Raw genomic sequence first — 26,772 nt, 5'->3', positions numbered from 1 at the left:
TGAGTCATAAACTATGAAACAGTTCTGTGGTTTTCTGTATTGGTAACATTGCAGAAGACATTTGTCTGCCAAAGATGAAAATAGCCGGTGCCTCAGTCAGAGAGATCCACCTATCATGCTCCCTGAAAAATAAGTGGGTTTTCCACTCCTCAGGAAGGAAACACTATCCTCTGAAGATCTCTGCAATTGCCATCTCATTTCTGGTCAAAACTATTACAAACAGAGTAACCAGAAAGTGCCAACAGCATAGAACTGCCAGCTTTCTGGAGTCCTCACAGTCAGAGTTCACATCAGGACACAGAATAGAGACCGTCTTTACTGCCTCTCAAGCTACCACCAACAGATAAGCCTGATACTCCCATACAGAGCCATATGCAGGGATGCAATAAGCCACCAAGTGCTGGATGCGGAAAGAGGTGACCCTGCCTGTGGTACCTGCAATGTCTTCCTTAAAGCAGTGTATGCTCACAGCCCAGAAAGCCAACTGTATCCCAGGCTGCATCACAAGAAGCATGATCAGCAGGTCAAGGGAGGTGATTCTCTCCCTCTGCTCTCATGAGACCCCACCTGGAATTAAGCTCTGGGTCCCCTACACAAGAGGAATATGGACCTTTTGGAGAGAGTCCATAGGAGGCCACGAAGATGATCCGAGGGCTGGAACACCTTTCCTATGAAGACAGGCAGAGTTGGGGTTGTTCAGCCTGGAGAAGAGAAAGCTCCAAGGACACCTTAGAGGAGCCTTTCAATACCCAAAGGGGTCCTACAGGAAAGCTGGAGAAGGGCTTTTTACAAGGAGCTCTAGTGATAGGACAAAACAGAATGGCTTCTATCTGAAAGAGGGTATGAGATATTAGGAAGATGTTCTTTACTGTGAGGGTGGTGAGACACTGGCACAGGTTGCCCTGAGAAGCTGTGGCTGCCCCATCCCTGGAATTGTTTAAGGACAGGTTGGATGGGGCTTTGAGCAACCTGGTCTAGTGGGAGGTGTCCCTGCCCTTGGCAGGGGCTTAGAACTAAATGATCTTTAAGGTCCCTTCCAACCAAAACCATTCTATGATTCTATGATTCTATAATAGGTAAGTTCTATATTGAGGAGAAAAAAAGCCAGGAACATAGGCAGTCAGATAAAAGAGTGATGGTAACTACAGAATAGGGAGATAAACAAGGGAGAAGTTGAAGGAAAAGGAACGCTTTTTTTTACCCTTGTGGAAAGAAGGTGGTCAAGAACAGAGAGGCCAAAGGACAATATTATGAAAGTGTGTTTCTCAGCTGAGTACCTTAAATACTTCTCAATTTTGTGGTGGATATCATGAAATTTAATGTTTCCTGGTTTTGGAGAGTACCCTATCACTTTTGACATGGACCATTCTAAGAATAGTAACATAAAGAGCAACAGCCTGTGTTTCTGTGCCATTCTGTTGATACAGAACAACTGTAATGGACCTTGAATGTGTCTCTGTGATTTGGCAACCTGGAATCTAAAATGTCTTTTCCCCTTTTGCTTCTATTTTATTTTAAGCAGACCCCAACAGTTCTGAAGAGGTACTCCTCTTGCATACTGTATACTAATCACCATTTGTGTGCTCCTCAGAATTAAGCACTGACTTCACTGCATGGAAAGTCTTTAAAAAAATGTGGAGGTGTGTGTGGGGGAAGTCATTTCCAAGGGGCATTCCAAGCCCCTCCTTCTCCCTGGCTCCGAGGAGTAATTACTCAGCTGGAAAATGAAACAACACTGCTATTTAATGTGGCTTAGGACCTTGGGCCTGGTTTCATGTTTCAGATTAATGCTTTCTGCGCCTTTTGGAAATTCAGAATAGCAGAAAAGCCACCCTTCAGAGAAAGCTGCATCCTATAGATGCAAGGTATTCTGGAGACATGTATGACTTGCTGCCCCTTTCCTATTTTGCTGTTTCCCATTGAGACACATAGCTATTTTCCCTCCCACTTGAATGAACTTCTAACCTGCAACTACAAAGCCACATCTGTTCCTCCTGACCCTCTGTCCCAGATCTCTAGTTGCTCTGTGATGAACACTTAGTATACTTTGTTGCAAGATACTAACAAAGCAAAACAGACTAAACCAAACTGTTTAAAAATTAAGTACTAACACAAGCCACTTCAAGTCAACTGAAAAATCTAGTCTTAGAATATGTTATGATCCTGCCTAATTGTAGTACTAGCAGGAGATGGCTGCTTCTTATTCCAGATCTTTAAAAAAGGAGCTGAAATGCTTTCTTCAGCATATTTAGTATTTCAATATGCACTGCTTAAGCGCTTCAGTAATGGTTCTACCATTTCTTATATTGCAATGTGGTGGTCGGTCCAAGAATACGGACACATTAGGGCAGTGGTGAGATGCCACGTGAGGGGAACTTCCACATAACCTATCAGTCTGAGAAGCAAATTGAAGCAAGGTACCACTTTACAGAAGCAAGATGGTCTGAGACCAAAGTTTGGAAACTGAGAATGACTTCCAGACTGTGAGTAAAGCGTAAAGGTTTCCAAAAGCAACATGATCAAGGAATTATCAACAGCTAAGGAAAAAAATGATTATAACACTGACTTGGTAACTTGTCTTTCCAATATAATAACAAATCAGGATGAAATAAACCATGAACTCTGTGAATATCTTTAACCTCATTTCCACACCTTTAAAGGATTATGGAAAGAAATTTATATAATTTTAATAGCACTCTATAATCTATCTACTCCTTTATTTGTGTATTGTAGAAATGGTTTAACGTTTAACATAGGAATTGCCAGATCCACTCAGACACAAGGTGCATTTAGACCACAACACTTCCATTTAAGTGTCCAGCAGGAAATATTTCAGCAAAGGGCACAAGAAGTCTCACCAATAATAAAAAAAACACCCATATGTGATATACTTTGCAGCCTTACCTTCCACCCCCGCTCTACATACACTCTCTTCTTCATCACTGAATAAAAGATGTGGGTTTTTTTCAAAAGTCTACATGTTCTTCAATGTACCAACAATAACAATCCATATTGCTATAAATTTCTTCAGCAAAAGTAAGACAGTTTATTAATAAAGCATGAGAAAAATGAATTCCCAAAACTGTGGGTAGGACATTCACCTATAAATCTCACATAAAGGGTTGCCAGCAGTAACAGTTCATAGCAACCAGACTATGCAGCTTCAGATCCCACTGTCTACCCTCCTTTGAGAATATTACTGACCAGGTGATAGTCTCTGTGAAGTCTGGGAATGTTTTCAACAGTGCAAAAGCAGACACACAGACACACCTCAGGTCTACTATATGTGTAGAACAAATACCTGGTTGATTCTGTGAAGTTCAGAGCTCTTAAATATTCTGGCAACATGCATTTCACTTCTGCTTTACTAAGGTAAGCATACATTTTATAGGGAAAGTATAAAACTGAAATCTCACTACTTCACATAATTCCTTCATACTTCAAGAACTCTAATAATCCAAAACATTTCACTGCTCTCTAACAGGCTGCCTAGAGAGAATCACAGAGACTCCTACACAGCTTTGCATATTAACACATTCTTCTTCCTAGTGATAAGATACCCAGAGGTGGAAACTGCCATCCCTTAGCTCCTTAACAGAAATCAGTCTCCAAAAATCAAATTACTGTTCTCTCTTCTTTAGGAAAAGCCATGATAAGTCACTCACAGAAATAACAGGACTAGGTTGTCATGTGTGAACATAAATGCCTCCCTGCTCTTTTTGATGTCTTGCATCCAAGTTACACTTTCAAATTCCTCAAACAATTCACCTCTATCTGGTAGCAGTCATAAGAGAAAGTGAAAACCTGTGCTTCCTCAGGTGAGCTTTAATTTTCCTTCCACAGGTGCCACAAGGGTTTTCTTGTTGTCTGAATGAGATAGGGCACCACTGCCACCAAAGCAGTGCCATCACTTCCTCTTATGTGTTGCTGAGTCTCCACAGGTATGGCATAAAAAACTTATTTCAATCACAGCTATCTTTGCCAGACCTCAGCAGGAACTTCTGCCAACACTGAACTTGATGTTTAGCCTTTGTTTAAAAGTGTAAAAAGTCCAGAAATATTATTATATTCTGCCTACCTCCAAAAAATGGTGGGACTTTGAACTTTATTCTATTTCCTGAAGTCTTCCGGGACCTACCAGAAATTGCTGCTTCAGGAAGCTGTTCCAAGAACTATGAATCAGGTTTCTACAGAATAATGCAATATAGTGGCAAAGTGACTGGCGCAGGGACATAAAGTACAGGGACAGCTGAACAAAGATGGAGGGTGCTCACTGTTGTTCGTGGTACTAATGGTGTGAGTTCATATCTCTAGCTAAAACCACCGCAGTTCATACATTTCTTTTTCAACACAAGTAAGTTCACAAAATATACAAATATTTTCTGTCACACATGGAACTTGACTCCAGAAAAGAATTACTTCCTTCCTTGAAGCCATGAGAAATTCCATGAGATTTTCCAATCCCATGCCCTAGCAAGTTAAGAAACACACAAATCCATAAAACAAATAAAACAAAGGCATCAGGTTACATAATTATTTAATAGAACTTAAATAAAAGTGGAGAGCATTAACAACAACTTTGTAATACCTTGGTCAGTTAACTATAGCTTTTGACTCAACACCTTCTATTTCGTATTTTCTCTGGTTTCCACATTATGCCAGCAAAATGATTTCTATTCAAGATCACTGAAATTGGAGACAATTTATGCTGCAGCATGTGAAAAAGAAGGAAATAAATCTTGATCTTTAGGTTCTGAATGATGGGGCAACATTTTAAAGACTTTCTGTTTGGGCCCTGCAGGCCCAAATTGTTTCTCTGGCATTTTGGCTGATACAGGTGAATTAAACAGTCTCAGGAATCCGAGCCTGATGATTTCTAACAACAACCAAATATTACAGCCAGTAGAAGGTCTGGATCCTGAAAACTCAGCTTCACCCAAAACAAGTTGAGGATAAAAAAAAAAAAAAAATCTATTGAATCTTTTCACAGAAAGTTTTAAAACAAAGTCCAACAAAATATTTCAAATTGGATTTTGTTTGGGTTTTTTTTGCTCACTTCACCCTGCTTGGAATGCAATAAGTTTAGTCAAGTTATGGGGATGTTCCTTCCTTTACTATTTTCATGTCTATTGTTTCACTTACTCAACAAACTTACTTCCAGTTGGGAAACTTACAGAGCAACAAAGCATCATGCCTGTGGTGCCCTTAAAAGTCATGAAGCTACAGAGCAGGAAATAAGCTCATTGTATGGGAAGACAGCTGAACATTATGAAATTTTGTGGTATCTTTCTTATAAGGAAGAAAAAAATAGTAATATAAAAAACACCTGTTTGCCCTTTATTTTTAAATGAAAATTAATTTTGTATCAATCTCCATTATGGGATTGCAACAACTTTCTAATATTTAGTTTTAATTAGTGTCCTGGGGTCAGCAGTAGCCGTCATTTTTCTCTTTCTTGGTAGCTGGTGCAGTGCAGTGTTTTGACATTCAGCTGGGGAACAGAGCTGATAACAATGATGTTTTGGTTTGGCCAAGGACTTTGTGAGCCTCATGCTCTGTCAGGGAGGAGGAGAAGCTGGGAGGAAGCAGAGACAGGACACCTGACCCAAACTGACCAAAGAGGTATTCCATACCACAGCACGTCATGCCCAGGAGGTAACTGGGAGTTAGCCGGAAGGGCTGGGAGTCTGCAGGGTTGGAGGAGGTATGGGTCAGTGCTTGGTCGGGCTGCGGGGGGCGAGTTATCAGTTGGCTGGTGGTGAGATGATGTGTTCTCTTCCCTTGTTATTTCCTTTATCATTATTATCATTGGTGGTAGCAGTAGTGATTTGTGTTATACCTTAGTTACTAAACTGTTCTTATCTCAACCCGTGGGAGTTGCATTCTTTTCGATTCTCGTCTGCATCCCTCCAGGAGTAGGGGGAGGGAAAGAAGGGGGAGAGTGAATGAACGAGCCCTCTGCCTGGTTTTAAACCATGACAATTAGCTTTCTTTTTTCACCTGCTATATTCCCTGCTCTATCAGAGCTAGCGTGCATGGGTTTTTCTTGCACAGCACTTGCACAAACTTGGACAAGGTAGCTGAAGATATTTGAGGATCGGGACAGATTTTACCTATTAGAAGTGAAGTGTAAGAAGTTAGGACAGTGTTATCTACCACAGCAGGGCCCATTTGCCTGTGGAACAGAGAGATTTCCAGTATGTCGGGATAATTCCCTGATTAATTTCCTAACAATTGCTTTGTCTGCTTTTCTCCCATATTAGTGTGACTTCTTTTTTTCTTTCACCTGTACGTCCTTCCCCTTTTTGCTGACGTTTCTGTCTTCCTTCACCATCCCTTTGGTATAAGGTGGGTGTTTGTCACTCTTTATCAGTGCACTTCCTTCAGTACACGGAACTTTACTGGTGCCAGCATTAGTTATCTGTGTTTAAAACACCTACAGCAAAAAAAAGTATTTAATAGAGTTTCTTCCATGATGCTGATTGTGGAATGCAGAATATTTATTAATCCCTAGCTTGCGTCTTCTTGTCTCTCCAAAAAAGGAAACAACCTATTTCAAGAGACCAAAGGTTCCTCACCACCCAGGAGTCATGACAAATTCAGCCCTGGGGAGGAACAATGTCTCCATGTTAGCCAAAGTATACACTGAAATGCTGTTCTGGTGCTTACGGTTTCCAAAGAAGTGTCATGTGGCAAAGATGTCACTTGGTACTTGATAGTTTAATCAAACCCTCAGGGGTAGCAGACATTAATTATCTTGTAGTCCAAAAACATCGTTCCCTTCCCAAAGTGACATCACCTCAGTATGACAAATACATCTCCTTTCACTTTTCTGACTGGAAAGCTAACACCAAATAATTCATCAACAGTATCGTTTCTTCCTTAACAGCATTGTTGCTGTTGAAACAATTGCTGTGGGAAACATTGCACAAATGAAGAATACTGCCATGAGCACGGAGGCAAAAGTCAGGCCTCTGAAATAAACTGAAGCCTCTCCTATCATGCCATCTTTTCCTTAGCGGTTGTTAAGCAGCAGGTCACTCCCAGTTCCTTGTTATCTGTTGGAAACTAACCTTAGCACTGGGACCCTTTTACCCATTTACAGGTGTCTGCCTCTCTGTGAGGTGACTTTTCAGATGCTGAGTGCTTGATGTTCTCCTTTGGTTTCCATTTGAAAGTGCTCTGCTGAGGCATAAACTTACTCCAGTTTGCAGAGAGACTTGAATTCAAATGGGATAAACATTTTGGTTACAGACAGAAGGCCGGGCTGGTGCTGAGGTTTTGCACTCACCTTTAACAAATGGCTTTGTTTACTGCCTGGCCAGATGATAGTTTTGTCTGGCTACACCCAGGAGACATCAGCTTCTCTAGCTATCCAGGCTTCTCTAGCTATCCAGGAAAAAAGCCAGATCCAGCAGTCACCCTCTTCTGGCAGAAGCATTAAAACCCGGTAGTTGATTAAGTCTGAGGTCTACGACTTGGAGGAGGCCCTGGGGCAGGTTTGGCGTGAAGCAGGCAGGTGTGCTCACGCTCAGCCCCACGGCCTGCACGTGCTGTGCCCGCCGGCTCCTGCACGGGGTGACGCTGGCACCGGAAAGCCACAGCGTCCCTTGGGGCCCTGCCAGCCCCTGGGGCTCCCCACCCTGCCCAGGGCCCCATTTCATTCTCCCCTGGGGGGGACATCAGTCCCTTCCCCAGTGTCACCACAGCAGGGTTGGTCACCAGTTCCCCACAGCCATGCCCTGCCCCATGTAGCCCGTCCATAGGAAGGTGCCTGATGATTGGAGCCAGGGCTGCCCCGGGTGCTTGCTCCTGGCTGAGGCAGTAGGGCAGACCCCAGCTGCCAGGCCCAGCAGTGGTAAGCAGGACCACCATCGGCAGTATCCAAAAGGAGGGCTCTTGCCAGCAGCCTGTCAGGCAACAAAAGCATCCTGGCATCATTTTAGCTGAGGAAAACAGAAAGAGCTCTTGAAGCTGCTGTAAAGGGGCAACAGCCACCAGCATGGCTTTCATTTACTTCTGTGAATGTCCTTAAGTGCAGCAATTGCTATGCAAGTGGTACATTTCATTGCAGACAGCTCAGTTTTTGCTTTTAACTGGAAATCTGTGGGATGGTAAGGGTGACTGAAGAGTGGCTGCTCAACTATGGTTTGCTGGAAATGGCTGTTCTAGTGGTCATGGTCCACTGCTCCTGGGCCAGCATCCCTACATGTGATCAGCAGGTGTTGAACCCATACAGACCCTGCAGTAAAGGGTCAATCTGCAATAACACTTCTTGAGATGATTGTCCCCTTGACAAATACTGAGACTGTGAGGGAACATCTGAGTCCTAAAAGCAATGCAAAGCTGTCACACGTGCTCCTCTGCAAAGCCGGGCCCTCAGCAAGCACACAGGCAATTAAAGCAGGTGCAGGAGTGGGCTTGGATGATATTTACAGATGGCTGTGCAAAGGGCAGGCAAGAGACACAGCACATGCTCCCAAGGAGTACCACAGCTTCTGGCAGGGGTGTGCAGACTCTGCACAGTGCCTCAATGGGATGCTTGGGGAGAAGAAATAAAGCATGAGACAGAGGAAGCACGAGACACAACAGAGAGACTCTTAGTCATAAAGCTAGCAAGAGGTGAATGAAAGCAAGGTGGAAATGATGGATTTTTGCCTTAACATGCAATCACAAGGATTTTCCCCTTTCACATGGAAGTGAGAGCTCAGCCCTGCATGGTCAAATAGTGGCACAGTTTCATACTCCCCAGATTCACCCCCTCATATAAGTATGTTTTGTACCACAGACCTGTGTTTCTCTCTGGCACACTGGCTTTTCTGCACATGGCTGGCAGGTGTCGTGGTGCCATTTACCTTCACAATTTTAGTCCGCTGCCCCACTCTTCTGAGTGATAGTAAAGAGTCATGGAGGGAAGAAAGGGCAAATATCATGAATCAGCTTTCTCCAGCAATTCTGCTTTGCATGTCAGCTCAGAAGGGTCAGAAGATTTCTTGTCCTGCATGGTGCCATTTTTTCCTCATCTGTATATGAAGGTTTGTCTGAGATTGCAACCCTGTGGTCTCACAACCTGCAGTTTTACCTTCACTTGTGCCTTACTGTTCAATGCTGCAAATGTGATCTTGTTCACTTGAGCTGCATACATGACATCACTTAGCTCTACTGGACTTCTGACTCAAACCTGTGCTACCTGTGGCAGAAACACATTACTTTCAAGTACTACTTAATTGTATACTAATACTCCTCTGTCTAGGAAGCCACTACACCGACTCACTCTGAGTTTATTTACAAAGTACATTGCAGACAGATGTTTCGGCGCCCGGGGCTGACTGAAAGCTATGTAGCCATGCTGGAGAAGTGTTAAGCCACAGCTGCAAGTTTATGAGTTGGGCTCTGCACCTTGCTAACTACAGGCACAGCTCAGAGCACAAGCAGAGGGAGCTCCCATCTGCTGGTGAGTGACCACATAGCTATAGATATACGTATAAGGAAGTGAATAATAACAAGAAAAGCCACACGGAAAAATTTGCTGGAACGAAGATGCCTGATACGTGTTACTTTGTTGAAGAGTATAGTTAAAAAACAACAACTTCAACTTTTTGAAATCCAGCAGTAAGTAAACGTGTATCATAATATAAATAATGGATTATTAATCATAATATACATAAGGGTTATTAATCATAGCCAGATTGAAAGCCCTGTTCAAAATTAACAGGATAAGGTAATAAAGAGTATCGGTAGAAACATCACAAAGACGCAATCAAATAGGTTATCAAAATAATTGATTTTTGGATGATGGCTTGATCTGCATGAGTGGAGGATAAAAGTGTTTTTTGACAGTAGCACCTGTAGGTCCAAACAGTCTGAAGTCTCTCCTCTGTTTTACTTAGTCAAATTATGTGCAACAAGCCTCAGATATGGAGAAAAACCCAGTGTCAGAGGATAGCAGGGCAGAGTATGCTCTCCTGGCTACTACCACACTCAGTCCTCAGAGCACCACTGGTGGTTCACCCTCCCCCATTCTTTTTCCCCCTCATGCTTCCCAGCATTTGGTGCTGTCGTTACTGATTAAGATATGTTTAACATTCAAGTGGCCTAAGTTACTCCTTCATGGCTGGTAGCCACCTCAGCTAAAAAGTAATACTTGAAAATACTATGAAAAAGCATACACGTATCGTCCACACTATGAGATTTACTTATACCTCACCAGAAATATTTCAAGATGAGTTATTGTACTCTGAAATCGAACAGGAGCATGCATTTAGATACAGACTTGTCTCACTGTCTTAGTGAAAAGAACAGAGGGATAGGATAACAGAAACCTAATGTGTACACTATCTTACCTGTGCTTGTCACTGCCATAAGATTTAATTAGTCCTAAACTTTTCAGGTCCCTTATCACCTGGAAGAGAAAGTTCAGTCTGCCTTCCTTCCATGTCCTGACTCTGCCTTGTAGCTTCAAGGCTGATGCTTTTAGATCTTAAAGTCCTTTTCTCTTAATTTTCTTCCTCAGGGTCTCCTTCCCCCTGCAGGCTCACCTGTAATGCACATCAGGAAATGCTGGCAAGGCCACAAGTCTCAATATTTGAATTACGAGCCAGACATCAGCAAGTATGTGCCTACGCACAACTACACATCTGCAGGAAGGAAGGGGTAAAAACATCTTAAGCTGAAATCACAACCTGGCCAGCTGTAGCTTACAGTGTGGTATAAGTAAAAAAGCAAAAGGTACATATAACATGCCAAAAAAGGTCTCTGTCTTACCAGATAGTTGTACATGGCAACTAAAGGAGCCCATACATGGTAAAAATCAGTTTAATGTAGGAAGTATCTTATGTGATGAGGGAGCTATAATATAGTGTACTGTTTTTATGTTTTCCTGTGCACTTGAAGCATATGCATCTGGAATGGCTCCACATTTGCAGTGTAAAAAATTTGATTTTATGTTTACAAGTCAACAGAAGTCAAATTAAGTGTCCTGCATCAACAGCATACTTTGATAATGAAACTGAATATTTAACACTAGCCCATAGAATATGAGCCCTGACGGGTCCTGATGTAGCCCCCTCTCCCAGCTCCCAGTGAAGTCCATAGTTCTTCCATTCAGTTTTGGATTAGACCTGAAGAATTGCACATAGCAAAATGCTGCATGCAGAGAAAGGGCAGGAGATTTGCAGCCTGAGCACTGGACTGCATTGTGAGAGTAGCTGAAGACTTTCCAGGCACAATGTTGACATGCCCTGAAGGTATTATAAAGTGATACCCTGTTTAAGTAAGGCCACTATATGGGTTTTATCTATTTTGACAGTCTCAGTTCTCCACAGCTAAAGGGAGAGAAACACAGCATCATAGGCATGGAACAGGTCTCTAGACACCATCCAATCCATTTTCTAACCTTATTACTTCTAGTTTTTAGCACAGGCTTGGAAATGTATAGCATTTTTCTTTTCTTTACTGTATTTGAAGATTTACATCCCATCTCAATTTGGTCATTTTTCATATGTATATTTTGGGTTCCTATCCTCTTAAAAGCAAAATAAAACAACAAATCACATATCCTAAGCATTGTTCAGTCCCTCCTGGGGCCAAGCAGTCTCACAGAGCAAGCTATTGCACAGGAAGGACTATGTGATGTGCAGACTCCATCTGCCTCTGAAGTGTGTGTGCAGCACCAGGCCAACAGTGCGCTGGGTCGCAGCTCCATTCCACAGAAACACTTTCCACATTTATTGTTCTTGATTAGAAAAACATTCCAAATTTTAGAATTGACATTTAAGACTGAATAAAGTTCCAGTTTGGTTTTATCAGGACAAACTTTAAAATAGATTGTCTATTAGCCTTTGTTACTGTATTTCTTTTATGACTGTGAGTGGGAAGAGCTATAAGGAAGGCCATAAATCAGACGCATACTTCTGGTGAGTGCAGAAAATCCTTTAACCTTTTTATTTCATGGATATAGGAATAAATGTGGATTTATTCTTATTGTCTACACTTTCTGAAACATAACCCAAGGAGGCATTTCTAGAAGGAAAATGATCAGAAGAAGAAAACAAAGACAACAAAAAAGTGTTCCCCAAAACACAGTGGTGCCTAAAGCACCAATTAAATGCCACTGCTTCCTACTGATGTAAGACAGAAGAAGAGACAAGAAAAAAAACTATTTTGTTTTGTTTTTTGCAGGTTGAAGGTGGAGGATAAAGGATCACCATGGCACTGAGACTGGAGACAATTCTCTTAACACCGATAGCGTGCAAGCATGTCCATTGGAAAATAATCTGCCGTTAGTGACTAACTCCCAGCAGAAAACGTGGCTACTTGCCAAAACGTAAATATCCTTCATGTATGCAGGAAATAATTTTCAGCAACCTCAGAGCTGGTCTAGCAGGATGGGAGATCCTGAGCAGTGCGCCATCCATATATTCTTATTGGAATGGGTTAAAAGGCACTCTCAGCAGCACGCTATGGATGACACCAGCGAGAATTTAAGCATGCAGCATAATAGTAAGGTAATTAATAAGAGCAGTTGCTAACAGTTGCACAACAGAGGAGTGTTTAAAAATTCCTGTGCTCTTTTACAATAATGTGGAGAGACACTGTGAAGGGGGTGGGGGACAGGGGGGAGGCCTGGCATGGAAGGGACATTCCTTCAGTTCCTCTCAAAAGTTTGAAAAACCTCTGGATAGGAAAATACTATTGAGCAGCCAATTTTTTCCACATTTGGCTTAGCCCAATGCCCAAAATACACAGAACACTACTTCCCTTTGAAAGGATTGCAATACTCCTATCATCTGAGTCATCTGAAAGCAAATAAAATGAGACCTAAACAAATAAACCTAATTGCGCATGGAAACAAATCCAGCTCTCCAGCTTGGCCATGGCTTTGTTTTTGTTAGTTTAAAGCCTGCATATGCAGTTTTAGTGGCATCAGGAGTTATACAAATATTGACAACAAATTGCCAAATGTTGTTTTTTTCCCCTCAGTGCACAGTGTGAAGAAGCTGGGGGAATGCTTCTAGGAACCTTCCCTAGTGCACTGAACCAAATCACAGCTTGATGGGATCCGCTCCAGCCTCTTCTCTGAAGGGTAGATGCTAATGAGATTGAGCTTGTTGATTGTTATCGTCAAAGACTCTTATTTTTCACTCGTGAACTCTACTGAACACAAATCCAGGCTTTCGAAACGTAGCTCAAATGTTTGCACCACAGCCAGGGCATTGTCACATGCTCTGTCCTCCACCCCGTGATTTGTTGCTCATTTGTGTCATCCTTAACCTGCTTCTGGTGGTTTGGCCAGGAGAGAAACAAATAACGATGACAAGTGAGAAAAGCAAGCTGCTCTCTGATATCCTTCCGTTAAAATGCTATTGCCACTTGCTGGTTCTGGAGAAGGGGCGGTTGCCTTGAGACAGAAATTGTTCATGAAATCCTGCTGTCATCTGTCAAAGGTAGATTGCACTCAAGTTGGTCTGTATCCTTTAACAGCTCCCAAGGAAAAATGAGAATATGTCAAATCTTGATCCGTCACAAGCCAAAGTTAGCAAAAATATATTTACATTTTACTTTTAAATGAAGCCCAGACTTTGCTCTCACACAGAGCCAATGAAATAACACATTTTCTTCTTTGCCTCATGTTCACAAGACACCTACAACTTTTATTATTCTAGCTGTGTGAATAACAAGGTTTCTAATTTGCAAAAACTTAAACTTTTAAACCCAGAGTTTGTTTGGTTTAGTTTGTTGTTTTTTTTTTAACAAAAAAAAAAAAAAAAAGAATTTTAGAATTGAACAAAGACCGAGAGAGTATTCACACAAAGAAACCACAAAAATCACTCTTGCACCCTCTGGGAAAGCTAAGACACTCAAAAGTTAGGATAGTTATCTACAGTACTGGAGAGATTAATTCATACTCCTATTTTTTTCTAATTCATTCTGAGAACTTAGAACTTGGTCTTGTACATCTCAGAGATCACCGAAGAACCACGTAACTGGACACCCTGCAATGAACTTCTATCCCCTTTTATCAGAAATTGCATGTTACACATAAGAAACTCTCCTCAGAATTTCATCACAAGTACTGAATTTGCATGAAAAGTTTTAGGTTTTACTTTTAACATCTCCATAAAAAGGTTCTTGACTGTACAACTCTAGGCTTTCACTATTGTAACATCCAGTCTTCAGTTACTATAGCATTATATGCTCACTATATTAAGGAAGACCTCAGTATATTCAGTAAGACATATGCAGAAGCACCTACTTAGGCTTTCTATATTGCATTTCTTACCAGAAATCTAGTAAAAAATGGTGATCACTAAATTGGTGGGAGGAAGGTGTAGTGGAAAGGCATGAGAATTGAGGGTTTGTGAGAAACAGCAGGAAAAAAGATCCCCTCTATTTCACTAACTCTGGTCCTTCATAAAAAACCCAACACAATGCTTGGGACTGTTCATGCTGTGAGCAAACACTGAAATATGACAAGGCATCAAGGCATGTTGCGTTACATGATATTCAGGCAGCTGCTGTGATGGCAGTTTCAATCCACCAACTGGTGCAACGAAACAAATCTGAAATGTAAAAGCTAGATATCCACCAAAATATTTCATTAATATTACATGCATGTAAGTCAGGGAACTCAGACTACTAATCCCCATGGCTACCCCAAGTCAGCCCTGAGGACAAAGCAACAACACAGCTGCACAGACAGGGTCTCAAAAGGTATTCCAGGTTTCAATTTGCTGACTGGAGTGTGCAAAGTTTCTCTAACAATGTTTTGTTAGTGCATTTTCTTTGAAATTTTTTGAAGGGGAAAAATACCCATTGCTGTTCTGTAAAATTCAAGTATGAAATGACTGCACACCAGTATATGAAGATAGCCAGATACAGCTGAATTTGTGCGAACACCTACTAGAGGAAAGTTCCACCCTGTGCAACAGACCTCAGCAACATGCTTTAGGTCAGAGGAGGAGAAGAGATGATCTTTTTCCATCCTTGACTGGAAATCAGGCACCAACGAGCATATGCCATAGCATATGCCACTCTTGAAACCTGTCCTGCACTAAACACAGTCCTGTCCCCCTCTGAAGCCTCACCAGCCAGCCTGTTAGTAGAGGGGGTGAGTTGCCATTAGGTCCTTGCAAGAGGTACAGACCTCTGCTGCACAGCACCAGAGCTTTGCTCACCCCACCTCAGCTGACATATCCTGCAGATCCTACACCATGGGGTATGGAGAATAAGCCATCACCAAAAGTTTCCACCAAGGCAGGAGAATGGCACACTTCCTAGTGAAGAAAGAGGAAGCAGGTGGGCAGGTTTTGTCTGATTGAGCAAAGTTCTCCATGGAGAGATCCATCCAAGCCACTTTCAAATGTCGAGAGATTAAAGCAACCGGGGAATGAGAAGTGGGAAAGAAAGTGGCTTCTGAAGCTGTCTGTATAACAGGGTGATATGTCTGGATAACAGATTACTGGATATAAAGGGCACCTCACCAGCCTACTCTCTCCCCACCTCTTCTCTTTTTCTGTCACACACACTCACTCATCCTTGGGCTAGGTGCCTTCTTGAGCACTGCAGAAGTCAATTAAAGCCAAATAAAAACTATAAATATCACACATAGGAAGGAGACTTCCCTCCCAGTGCAGACAGCTGCTACCACAAACATGAACTGCACAGTCCTGCCTCCTGACCCTCCCTCCCATCGGCTCTCGCACCCGACAGCTCCCAAAATGTGGAGATGTCAGTCTCACACCACAGCATACAAACTGCTCCTGAGCATGACAAGGAAAACTGTCATTTTCCATCCTTGCTGCCATCGTGGGTGGTCATGTTGGTGTCTGCTCACATTTGCATGGTACTGGACCCTGTGGAGTGTACAAACTGTTCCATATGGCACATGGAAAGAAACATCCCGTTCAGGGAGAGCTATGCTAGCAGTACGTTACTGCATTTAGCAGTCATGTTACCATATAGAGCCCCTGGTCTGCATTCGACTTGGCAGTTCTGAATCATTATCAGGATAAATGAGAATAATCACACTTCTCAGCTCATGAAAGGACAGGAAGAGTGGCTACTAGCAAGTCTGTGTGCTGTATCTCAGGGTTTTCACCCTTCTGCTCAGTATCTGCCACATGTTTAACTGTTTCTTATGATCTTCATAGCTTTCACTCCTTCCTCTTAACTTTCTAGGCCACCTACTTGTTTAATATCTGATCTTCTCCTGCTCATTATTTGACTGCTATTTCTGCGACACTGTCTAGTTATTTACCTTGCAGAAGTGACATAAGCTCTTCCCCCCAACCACCCCCGGTCTGTCTGGTTTCCCCCCTCTAGTCTGACTGAAGTCACAAACTCCCTTCCCTAGCCAAACATTTGTTTTTACAAGGTATTTTTATACCATCACCTCTTCCTTGCATCTCCCCCGCCTACCCACCACAAACACATGCTGTGGTGGGAGGACATTCTGGTTTCACATCATTTGCAATGTTAAGGTGACAAATTTCCCCTCCTTCAAGTCTGTCACTTCCATCCCCTCTACCCCCCACCCCAAGAGATGATTTGTAAAATGAAAATGGCAAAGGGTTAGTTTCTCTTAGCCTTTTTTACCCTGTGCATGGAGATGTCCTCCTTTGCTTAGAAGAAATCAGGAGCAAAGGAAGCAAAAAAACCCTTGATTTAAGTTATGTGAAACCTATTTATGCCATAAAAAGATTCAAATGTACACAGTAAGAATACTGTCTAGGTTGACAGATTCCTTTTATTCATCCTAAGGAAGACAGGAATGATGAAGATTTCTGAGAAAGTAGGCAAATTTAACTACCCCATGGACTTCATTAGGCTATTACAGTCTGGTTTTCCCTGTATTAAAATGCACATGCAATCACATTCACACAGGAAAAACAATCTTAAGTGCTCTGAGCATCAGACTTAGAAGCATGAAAAACATGACTGTGGCCTTCATCATACCCAATTAGGGGTACATGTACTCAGCAGTGATGCTGGTGTGGTGCAGAAACGCCTAAGCCAGCTTTAAATTAGGCAGAAACAATTTAGTTAAAACAGCACAGAGCCCAAACTGGGCTCAGCCACTCTAAATATTTACCCTACTTTGAGCTAGAGGTTGCCGGGCATGCATACTACCATGCCTGGAGAACTTCCAGTACCTACATTCACCACTGCAAAGCTAGGTCTGATGTGCAAAACATCCTGGCCATTCTAGCAGCATACACATGCGGAATGGCCCAAATTAAGACAGTTTATAAAAGGACTGAGTTTACATGGCAGGATGGCTGAATGCTTTTTATACAGAGACTGCATCTATTCAGCACACACCATTAGACTTCTTGAAGTGGGATGAAGTCTTACTCTCTGACCAAACTGAATATTGTGCCAGGATGTCAGCTGCATTTTAATTCCTGTTTCATGTAGAACTTTCAGTACAACGCAAGACAACCAAAAAAAAACCCATGCCCCAATAATACAGCTTTGTTAATTTAAACTTTGATTTTTGTCTCATACAGGAAGGGCAAAGAAAGATAAATCTGAAAAAAAAACCAACCCAGGGTGGGTCAACGCACTGCCAGCAGCAGGGGGAACAAAAAGGGAAAGTGCTAAACAGTGAGATTTATTTATACTGTGCAGCAATAGGCTCAGAGAACAAATTATTAGCAGAAGGAGCCACTTGCAGCACATGGAAGGCTTTCCTCAAATCAAACAGATACGGCTGTCACTGTGGGCAGCCAAGGAGCAGAGAGAACAAAAGAGAGAGGAAAAAACCCTCTCCACAGACTGAAAACATTTTGTAGTTAAGGGGCTCAAAGCAGAACGTGGGTAGTGCTTTTTGTTTTACTTTGGTTCAAGCAAGGTCATTTGGGGGAAATGGCTGCAGAAAACCACCAGGAGTAAGCTGAGCAAAGGGAACAATGTGAGTTTCTCAGTAAAAAAAGTACACCAGTTGGAATGACATGGGCTGTTTGGCCATTCCAAGACTTTTCGGAGATAGCTCCCTTTTGCATGTTGTGGAAAAGTGAGTAGAGGACCACCACCAGACCTTCGCAGAGGAGCCATCAACCACAATTATCTGGGGATACATCTGGGAAGAAGAGCCACCCCCAATCATCCTGGAGCTATTGGTCTCTAGGGCTTTGCTGGAATTGTTTGGGGCAGTTCTGCTGGCTCCTCACTCATCACCTAACCCCTGGCACATACCCAGAGCCAGGTAATATTTATTTGGCAGGACATTCTTTACTAGAAAAACAATATGAAATCCCTATATTAACACCCTTCTGTTGGCTAAAGATATATCATCTGTATGCCACTGAAGACTAACAAGTGACCTCTGGATCTCAAAATCAGCATCCAAACAGAAATCTGTTGGTCATTGAGGGAAATATGCATGCACATGAAGAGACCCTTCTGGGTCACGTAACATTCCCCTGTACTAGACAAGCTGAACATTCACTCAGCGGGTAGACATGACACAGCCTAGCCTGAACCTATTTTCACCAGGGATAATCTAGTCAGTATTTGACTTTTTCCATTTCCCTCCCCTCAGAAGAAGCTGCAGAAAGGAGAGATGCATCTTTGTGACTTCTCTTTTGTCTTCATTCCAGGTCTTAGACTTCCTTTTTCCTCCTGAAAGTAGGGCAAACATATCTTTATGCTAAAGTGACTGCAGCTCACAGGTACCCACCTGAGCTAGCCATGCAGTGGCCTGCTCAGGTCCTGTTACCAACGTAGCTGCATCAACATGAGCTCAGCACCAGCTGCAGAAACCATCTATGCAGCTAAGAAAATACTTGGCCAAGTAGCCATAGCAGTACCAAAGTCAGTGGAGGCTATATCGATGGCAGTATCCAAAACAGGCAGTAAAACCCTGGCTCAAATATGTCTGCAAACACTGGCATTAGCCCACCTTTGTTAATGCTTTCAAAATGTTCAGATGCTGCATCAGCACAAAAGCATTCCCGCAGCAGTAAACACACTTGGCTGGACCACTGCCTTTCCTTGAGCTCTGATTTGCTTCAAGTAAATACAGTCATTTATTGCATGTTTCACCTTCTTGTGGAACATCTGCTGTCTGTGAGAAGCCAAACAGCAGACAGACTCTCAATCCTCCTGAGATACCTCTGGCTAACAACACACACAGCTTTCCTCAGAGGCCAGCATGTCACTGACAGCTGGCTTAGTATAAACCACCGCACGCTGTAGGTGCTTCCAGCTGCCTCACGCTGCATTTGTGTCACAATCCATGTTCCTGAGGAGCCTGGGCAGTCTAAGTCACGCTTTATACCTACTCCAGGAGCAGCTTATAAAGAAGTTCTTTCCACCCACAAAACTAAGAGAAAAATCACTGGCTCTTGAGGGAAGGTCAGAAGTAGAGTATGGAAGTAGGGGGGGTTGAGAGCTAGTAACACTGCTCAGCTTATTAGGATAACATCTTTTCAGGAACAGGGAAGGATATGAAGAAAACAGATAGGAAGACCGTGAGGACAAGGGTGAACTCAGAGGATGCTGGATGGTCAACACGCAGAGTGAACAAAATGCAAATGCTGATTGAAAATGCACTGAGGAATTTAAATTTCATTCAAAACATAGTAAGCCGATGAAAACATTCAAAGGCAAAGGTAGATGTGGCAGGAGCCAAAGGAATTTTTGCTGTAGGACTGTCAGTAGACTGAATGGAAAGTCATGACAGCAGGATTGCAGCAGGCTGTAGGAATTTGGCTATGAGAAGCCCAGTCTGAGTCAGACTGCTCACCTTGGAGGAGGTGGTGTTACAGATGAGGTCCAAGGGCATTAACAAGTCTGCAAAAGAGGGAGAAACTGCAGCACTCTTTAAATGACACAAGGAAAAGGTAATACAAATTGCTCCTCCGAAGTATGGAATAGGTTAAGGTAGTGCCTATATTCTGTACGCTGCACTTTAGGAGAAGGTGAGACAGAATCTAACCAGTTTAGACATCTGTGGAGTCTGGTTACTTTTGCTGTCTGCAAAGGACTTGCTCTCAGTTTACACCAGCTTAAACCTTGTCCCCCTCTGTACTCAATATTACCCATCTTGGTTTTAACTACATAATGGCTTCAAGCAAAAGCACAAAGTCATGCTAATCCAGGCAGGAATTCCTCCATGCTTCCTCCCACCCAGTGAAGTTTTGGATATCACAAACAGATAATGACAGATGGTGGCACATAAACCCCTGTGCTAAACTAGTTAAAGCCCAGAAGCTGAGGCTCTCCCTATATATCTCGGAAGGTAGGATTGCATTTCCGCCTTTTGAAAGTTTGAGGAGGATGAGTGGGGTTTGTTGGGTTGTTTTGTTGTTGCTTTGTTTTAATAATCTTTAGCCAAGCTGTTTTATTTTATATTAACAAGCATTTGCCTCACCTATCCAATTTAATATAGATACAGTTTTCTTCACCCTTACACCAAGCTATCTCAGGAAGCTTGCTCCACGCTAATATAATTAGGATAGATACATCATTACCTTTTCTTCCAGGCTGAACAGTGGGAGCTGGTTCCACAAGGGCAAGATAGACCCAACTAGCCAAACAATGATATTTCATCTATAAGACAAGCAGAAGGTCCCTGCTGTCACCAGGCTCTGCAGCTGCAGAGGCTCCTACCTTACATAAGGCCATCTTCACTGGTGTTGTTTGCCCCAGTGTAAGGCAGCAAATAGTTCTTGTACCTGCACCATATTGCCTGCAAGAACACAACCAGCTCCAGGGCTCACACTACCAAGCCGAGTTCCAAGGAATGAGGACAAAGCAGAGCACAGTCAGGGAATATGTAGAACATGCAGAGGTGTGATTGTGTCTAAAGGGAAACTACATTCCTATGTGTTCAAGAAAAAGCTTTTACTCTTTAGAACAGACAGTATGCAGGGACTGACTTACTTTGAGAGTCAGCTTCTCTTTGAATGAGTATGTCACATGAAGTGTGAACAGGAAGCCAGAAATGTGGGCAGAAAGCAACTGTGGCCAGCGACTATGGCCACTCCTGTGGTCTGTACAAGTCTGGTGCATTGATAAGTATATAAAAGTCACAACAGCTTTTGGAGGAGAGAACTGGAGAAGATGACCCGAAGGCAGGTAAGGTGATCTTGTTACTGGTACCCTCTACAGGCACATGGAAGACTACCAGAGACTAAAACTTGAATCATTTGCATCCCTGTGAGTGTTGTAAACACCTAACTATTGGCTGGTTTTGGGGAGGGAACACTCATTCCCACATCTTCACACAGCAAAACCTGCAAAAGATTTGTTTCCATTCCTGTGTAAAGAAAGGAACATAATTTTAAATCTCAGAATTTCAAGGAATAGAACAATTGTTTACGACACATGTTTGTAAAGAAAATAGTCCAATTGCGTCAAAGTACGTGATTTACCCTTACAGTACAAAGGTAAAGCGCTTTCAAACCAGACTGTTGAGCTAAGAGCCAACGAGGGCTACAGTTTAACTTCGCATTCAGAAAAATCTTGACCGTAACTATAAGGAGGCTCACTTTCCCCATCTACTGGTCAATGGAAAGATTGGACTACACTACAATTAAAAGCATTACCACCGAAGCCCTGATTCAGTCGAATTCTCGAGTTTTCATTTCTAACTTTAAACAGATGTGTAAGTGCCATTGATGGTAGCATTTCAGTAAGCACATAAGTGCTTTGCCGAACTGGGGCCTGAGGCTGATAGTTTAGCATGGCAGGAATAGGGTTATGAGTTCTTTACAACCAAAGAGAAAAACACATTATTTTCAAAGACAATACTAGGACAGCCTGTTCAGCAACACTGTCTTGTTAACCATGAAAAATTAAATAAATATGCCTTCTTTTGTTCTGAAGTGCACTAAGGTCATTAATACTATAAAATAGCAGCCTGCAGAACCCTTGCCACAAAGCAGCCGTATGTACTGCAGCTCAGTAAGGTCATCATAAGGTTACCATGGCTTCTTAGGGATTTTTTTTTTAATAAGTATTTGTTTACTAAATAGAAAGTCAGATTCCCTATAGGCCTGTTAACCTTATATTTTCCATCATTGCATGCAGTGCATCCATCCTTCCAAAGCGGGTCTGTTCCTTAAGGGAGCAGACTGAGTCTAGAGTGAAGATGTGAAGTTTGGGTTGACTTGAAGAGACATTTGACCCTACCCCAGGTAGGATGACTTGTTGCATTTCTCACTTTGAGCACATGCCTCACTGTCATCCATGTTCTTTGAGGGCAGCACCTGCACTCGTACTGTAACATCCATCTGCTCCACAACCTCCCATTCTGGCTGCAGGTCTGATCAGATGTGCCTAGAGACAAGCTGCAGCCAACAGAAAGGCCACAAAAAGCCTGGCAGCAAGCTGCCCACCAAGTAATCCAATATATCTGCAAGCTGATTCACCATGCGATCTGACACCCAGGCATGGTCTCTCCATGTGACCCCAACAAACCTATGACAGTTTGTGTAGGCACATACTCAGTATGCAAGTAGCTGCATTTTCCACAGGACACACAAGTTTCCTGCTCAAAGGACTGCTGGGTCTTGAAAAGTAAGCAGAGCCTGGACAGGTCTACCAAGGCCCACACATGAAAGTTCAGAGGAATTGCTGTCACACCACAGCAGATTGATGAATTGTCACTCTCAACAAGGAGAGCCCAACATTGTCTTCAGGAAGCACAGGTGGCAAAGCACAAGTGTGACCATCTATCTTAAGGAGCTACAACTCTAGTTACCCAGCAAACTCTGTGAGAATAATCCAGCCACTGCAAGGAAAAGACTGCAGAGGAGAAACAAGAGCATCACCACTGAGGTTATTTCATCTCAGGTGATAAATCTGAGAAGCAACTGTAACTACATTTAAATAGCAGGCAAGGAAAGAAATCATTGTCAGTAGGTCTAGTCCTCCTGGTATACCAAGTGATGTGTATAAAGCATATAAAGCACATCACTACTCTGAAGATCATCACAGAAGGTTTGCTTAGCCTCCTCCCAGAAGTGTATTTTGGGCCGAGTTATTTGTCTTAAGAGTATATTTAAATGTTCATGAAATCACTAGAATCAAAGACTATAATGGACAAACAATGGACAGTAGTGTCTTGGAGCAAATGCTTGTACAGCCTCGTAACTGCAGGGTAAACTGGGATCCAGCATTTCTAGCTGACATCCCTAGAGAGGTCACAAAACCAGCCAAGAGATTTCTCAGATGAAGCATGTGATAGCTAGTACCTCAGGTACCCAGCAACTGGGATAGAAGAAACACTGTCAGTGTCCTGAAGTGTCTGCAAGGAAAGACCCAAAGGACCACCTCCCCAGGTACTCCCAGCATCACAAGCCTGCTGGGAGATTCCCTCCAGGCACACCAGCACCTGGCATACTCAACTAGGCAGCAGGGAAGCAAACAGCTGACAGCCAATGTGTCACCCAGGACAGCACAGAGATGTCAGAGCTGGGCTGTGCCCAGAACAGCTTGCAGTGTAAACTGGATTCCTCAAGGGCAGGTGTGCTGGGAGTCCTGTAGCTAAGCACAGGCTTCCTCAGTAATTCATCAGCTGCATGGGACCAGTACAACAATTTAGGAGTATTTCAGTTCTCCAGCCTATAAAACACTGAGTGATGGAGGGGGGACAGCATTTACACTGAGAATACAGGTGCCAGCTGTGCTGGGCTTGTGAATTTGTGTACAACAGCCCACACATGAAGAGACACCTGGAGAAACACCCCTCAGAACAGCTCAGGGTTCCTCCCTCCTGTGGGGATGCATGGTGCTTAGCCACCCAAGCAGCCACCCACAGAGCAAATGCTTCTAACCCGTTGTGCTGGGGGGACCCACTGAGACCAGCTGGTTGGGTGGAAGCTGCTGGAAACAGAGCCATAACAGGTAGTTGTGAAAGAGGCGACCCTGCTGAAGACAGACACTGAAAGGATGCCAGCACTGTTTTACTAACCACTGAGTAGGATCACTCTCAAAAGTGGCTTCCACAGGCAGGAGTCAGACTTCATTAATCCTGTAGTCCCTCACGGCAGACACCTTCGACAGGCCAAGTTCTGGCTTGTTAGGCTGGGAAAATTCACTCTTCCCTATACAAGGCCAAATTTAGGCATCTGACTTACATCACAGGCCCAAAACTTATTTTGTCAATCCAAGCTGTTAAATAATCCAGAAACTGGCAAAAGCAAATGTTTGGCGAGAGCTCTGAATATAAACCAGACTTTAAATAAAAGCTATGACCATGACAGCAGATAAACCATTAGTCTTTGTTTTACTGTTCCCATAAACGTACATGAGACAATCCTTCATATCCTCAGTCTCTGCTCCATTATCAGTGTTCAAAAACAATCTCCAATTGTTGGCACTCGACAGATTGAGGACCATTTTTTAATTTGTAAAACAAGGTGAATCAAACATCCCTGTTCCCAGTTGTGAATAATTCTATAATTAACTATGTTAGTTATTTACAATACATTTGAGGAGGAATATCTAGCACTATTCCTCTCCAAAAGAATTTATTTTCTTGGTTACATAACAGAACTGAATGCAATTTTTCTTCCCCTTAACCTTTTTCCTGGGAACAGTCTGCATTCTTCAGCTGCGCTCACTCAGGCTACTGGTTGAGATCTTCAGTTTTAAATAATAATGCATAAGAAGAATACAAAGACAGGGCTCCCCAGAGACCAAACCATGTATTCTATATCAAAAGGCAATTTGCTTTCACTGGAAAATAACCAGCACAGAAAATACTAAACCAGAAGTTTCATTCTACATTCAGACACTTAAGAGTGGGTGATTATCGAGTTATTAGTCACTGTTTTGGGGAGTCTTCTGGGATACAGGAGTAACTTATCTTTAGTCACAGATATTCTAAAATTCAAAACAACAGAAATAGGCAAAGCAACTAGTATATCACTTCTTGCTACCACCACATGCAGTAAGAATATTGTTAAACATGCCACTCACTCACCAGGAAACAAACATCAGAAGGAGCTGGAAATCCCTGCTTTGCCACCACTCAGTTTTGACGCTGTCACTTTCTACCTCCTTGCAGAGTCCGGCAGTGCCTTTTCAAGCACCACCTGCGTCAGGGCACACTGTAATGTCCCAAGGGATCAGCCAGCTCACTCTGACAAAAGAACTAGGGTCAGGTGCTGGAATCAGCCCAAGGGCCAAGTCCCAGCTGGCAAATCTAAAATGACTTCCAGCCTGAGGGAAATGGGAGAGGAGTGTTTGGAAAGAGCTTGCGTAGAGCACTTCCAAACAGTAGTAGCCCTCCTTTAGAGGAACAGGAATACTGCCTAGGCTGAAGATCAGTAGATGGTTTGGACTGTTTGAGGTGTTTTGGGGGGATGGTTCTTTTCTTGTCCTGGACTGGGGTAAGAAGCCCCCATTCTTTGGCTGGTGAGTAAAAGGAGTTTGCACAAACATGACTGTGGCTTTTGCTTTGCTTGCTGGGTGAAGAGAGGTGTGATTATAACTCGTGCCCCACTGCATGCCTACCTTCCAGCTGCCAAAAGCCTCTTGCCAGTGAGGCTTCAAAAGGGAGCATGGCTGGCCAGTTTGCCCAAAAATAGCTCCTCACCTCTCCTGGCATCTTTTCAAAAGCTTGCTCTATCCATACTCTCACCAGGCGGTAACTGCTGGTTACCACTCCCTCATCTATGGTGGGAAAAGCAAATACAGCTCTTTAGCTTTTCTTTGCACTATGAACACATAATGAGAGTGTTCCTTGGACAGGTCCCTACTCAGGTAAAGACTCAAACTTCACCATGACCCTCTACTTCCCTAAAACTACTGTAGGCTGAATGGAGCCTCCTGGACAGATAGATAGATTCAGTCAGTGGCATGTAGATCTCTCCATTTGTCCCCTCAAGATTGCACAGAAGCTTATCTGGCATTCATTGATTATGCCACCTTACACACAGCAAAGGAACAAATGTGAACTCTTTAATCACTGCAAAGATGTTTTTTTCTCCAGGGCAGAGATGTTAAGTCTGGAGACAATCAACACCATAGTCCCTGGTGCAGTACGACAAGCTTTGCACCAAAATGCACAGTCATTTTGCAGTGCTCCCGGAGGTGATGATGTCCTGTGCTGACTTATCCTAGCTTGAGGGACTAGCTACAAGACAGCACATAATCCTAAAACAAAAATCCTTAGAAACTTGATCAGATTCTGGAATTAGCCCCACTTTCAGAAGCAAAATGGACCAGATGACCTACAACAGTAATTTCCAGTCTAGAGCCTGTGATTTTGTGATACCACTGCTTTTGAGATAGCGCATTTGTGAAGGAACAATGGAAAGACTGCTTCTGCCTCACATTTGGGATTGGGGATTCAATTAGAGTTAACATTTTCCTGGCAAAGATTCTTTGCGACCCTTGTGATCAACAAAATACAAACACAGTGGAAACACACTGACGAGATCTCTAACATTCAGAGCAGACTTGAGGCATTAAGCTTTCACTTTCTTTAGGGCAAGGGTATTCCTGCCCAAGGAATGTCTTGGGTCCTCTCCTACATATAGTTCCTCTTTGAAAACTCCCTGTCACTTCCTACAATAGCATATATATGGAGCAACATTGTACTAAATATAGTAATTCCCGAGATGCCCAGCCTCTGAAAATTTAAGCGGATGTGGCCCTTCCTTCATTACTTTATCACTGTGATGATGATCACTGTGACTTCTTTAGATCCTCACAGCTCATTACAGGCTCCTTCACCTAATGGTGCTGCTGGCATTGTTGCTGTGATCCAGAGGCAGAGAGAGGTAGCAGGGAGCAGGCAGCAAAGGCCACCAA

The 26,772-nt window shown here is 43.0% G+C and overlaps 1 protein-coding gene and 1 long non-coding RNA gene across 2 annotated transcripts in view; one reads left to right on the top strand and one right to left on the bottom strand.

The window, feature by feature from the left end:
• The window catches only part of RBPJ (recombination signal binding protein for immunoglobulin kappa J region), a 140,226-nt gene extending 113,668 nt beyond the window's left edge, over window positions 1–26,558 (bottom strand). The window contains exon 1 of the mRNA XM_061470528.1: window positions 24,938–26,558. Coding sequence (XP_061326512.1) covers window positions 24,938–24,951 — 14 coding nt within the window. The 5' untranslated portion in view covers window positions 24,952–26,558. The remainder of the gene's footprint in view (window positions 1–24,937) is intronic.
• Window positions 9,334–12,291, top strand: LOC133278104 (uncharacterized). Its single transcript, XR_009746452.1, has 2 exons — window positions 9,334–9,454; window positions 12,181–12,291. It is a non-coding gene; the product is annotated as an uncharacterized LOC133278104 (long non-coding RNA).
• Window positions 26,559–26,772: the final 214 nt, after the last annotated feature.

This window comes from Pezoporus flaviventris, unplaced genomic scaffold, assembly GCF_033815535.1.
Source record: "Pezoporus flaviventris isolate CSIRO_AGI_PZ_B2104156 unplaced genomic scaffold, CSIRO_AGI_Pfla_v1 ptg000002l, whole genome shotgun sequence".
Taxonomy (NCBI): Eukaryota; Metazoa; Chordata; class Aves; order Psittaciformes; family Psittacidae; genus Pezoporus; species Pezoporus flaviventris.
The sequence above is the reverse complement of the archived record's forward strand: the minus strand, read 5'-3'. Positions and strand labels throughout refer to the sequence as shown.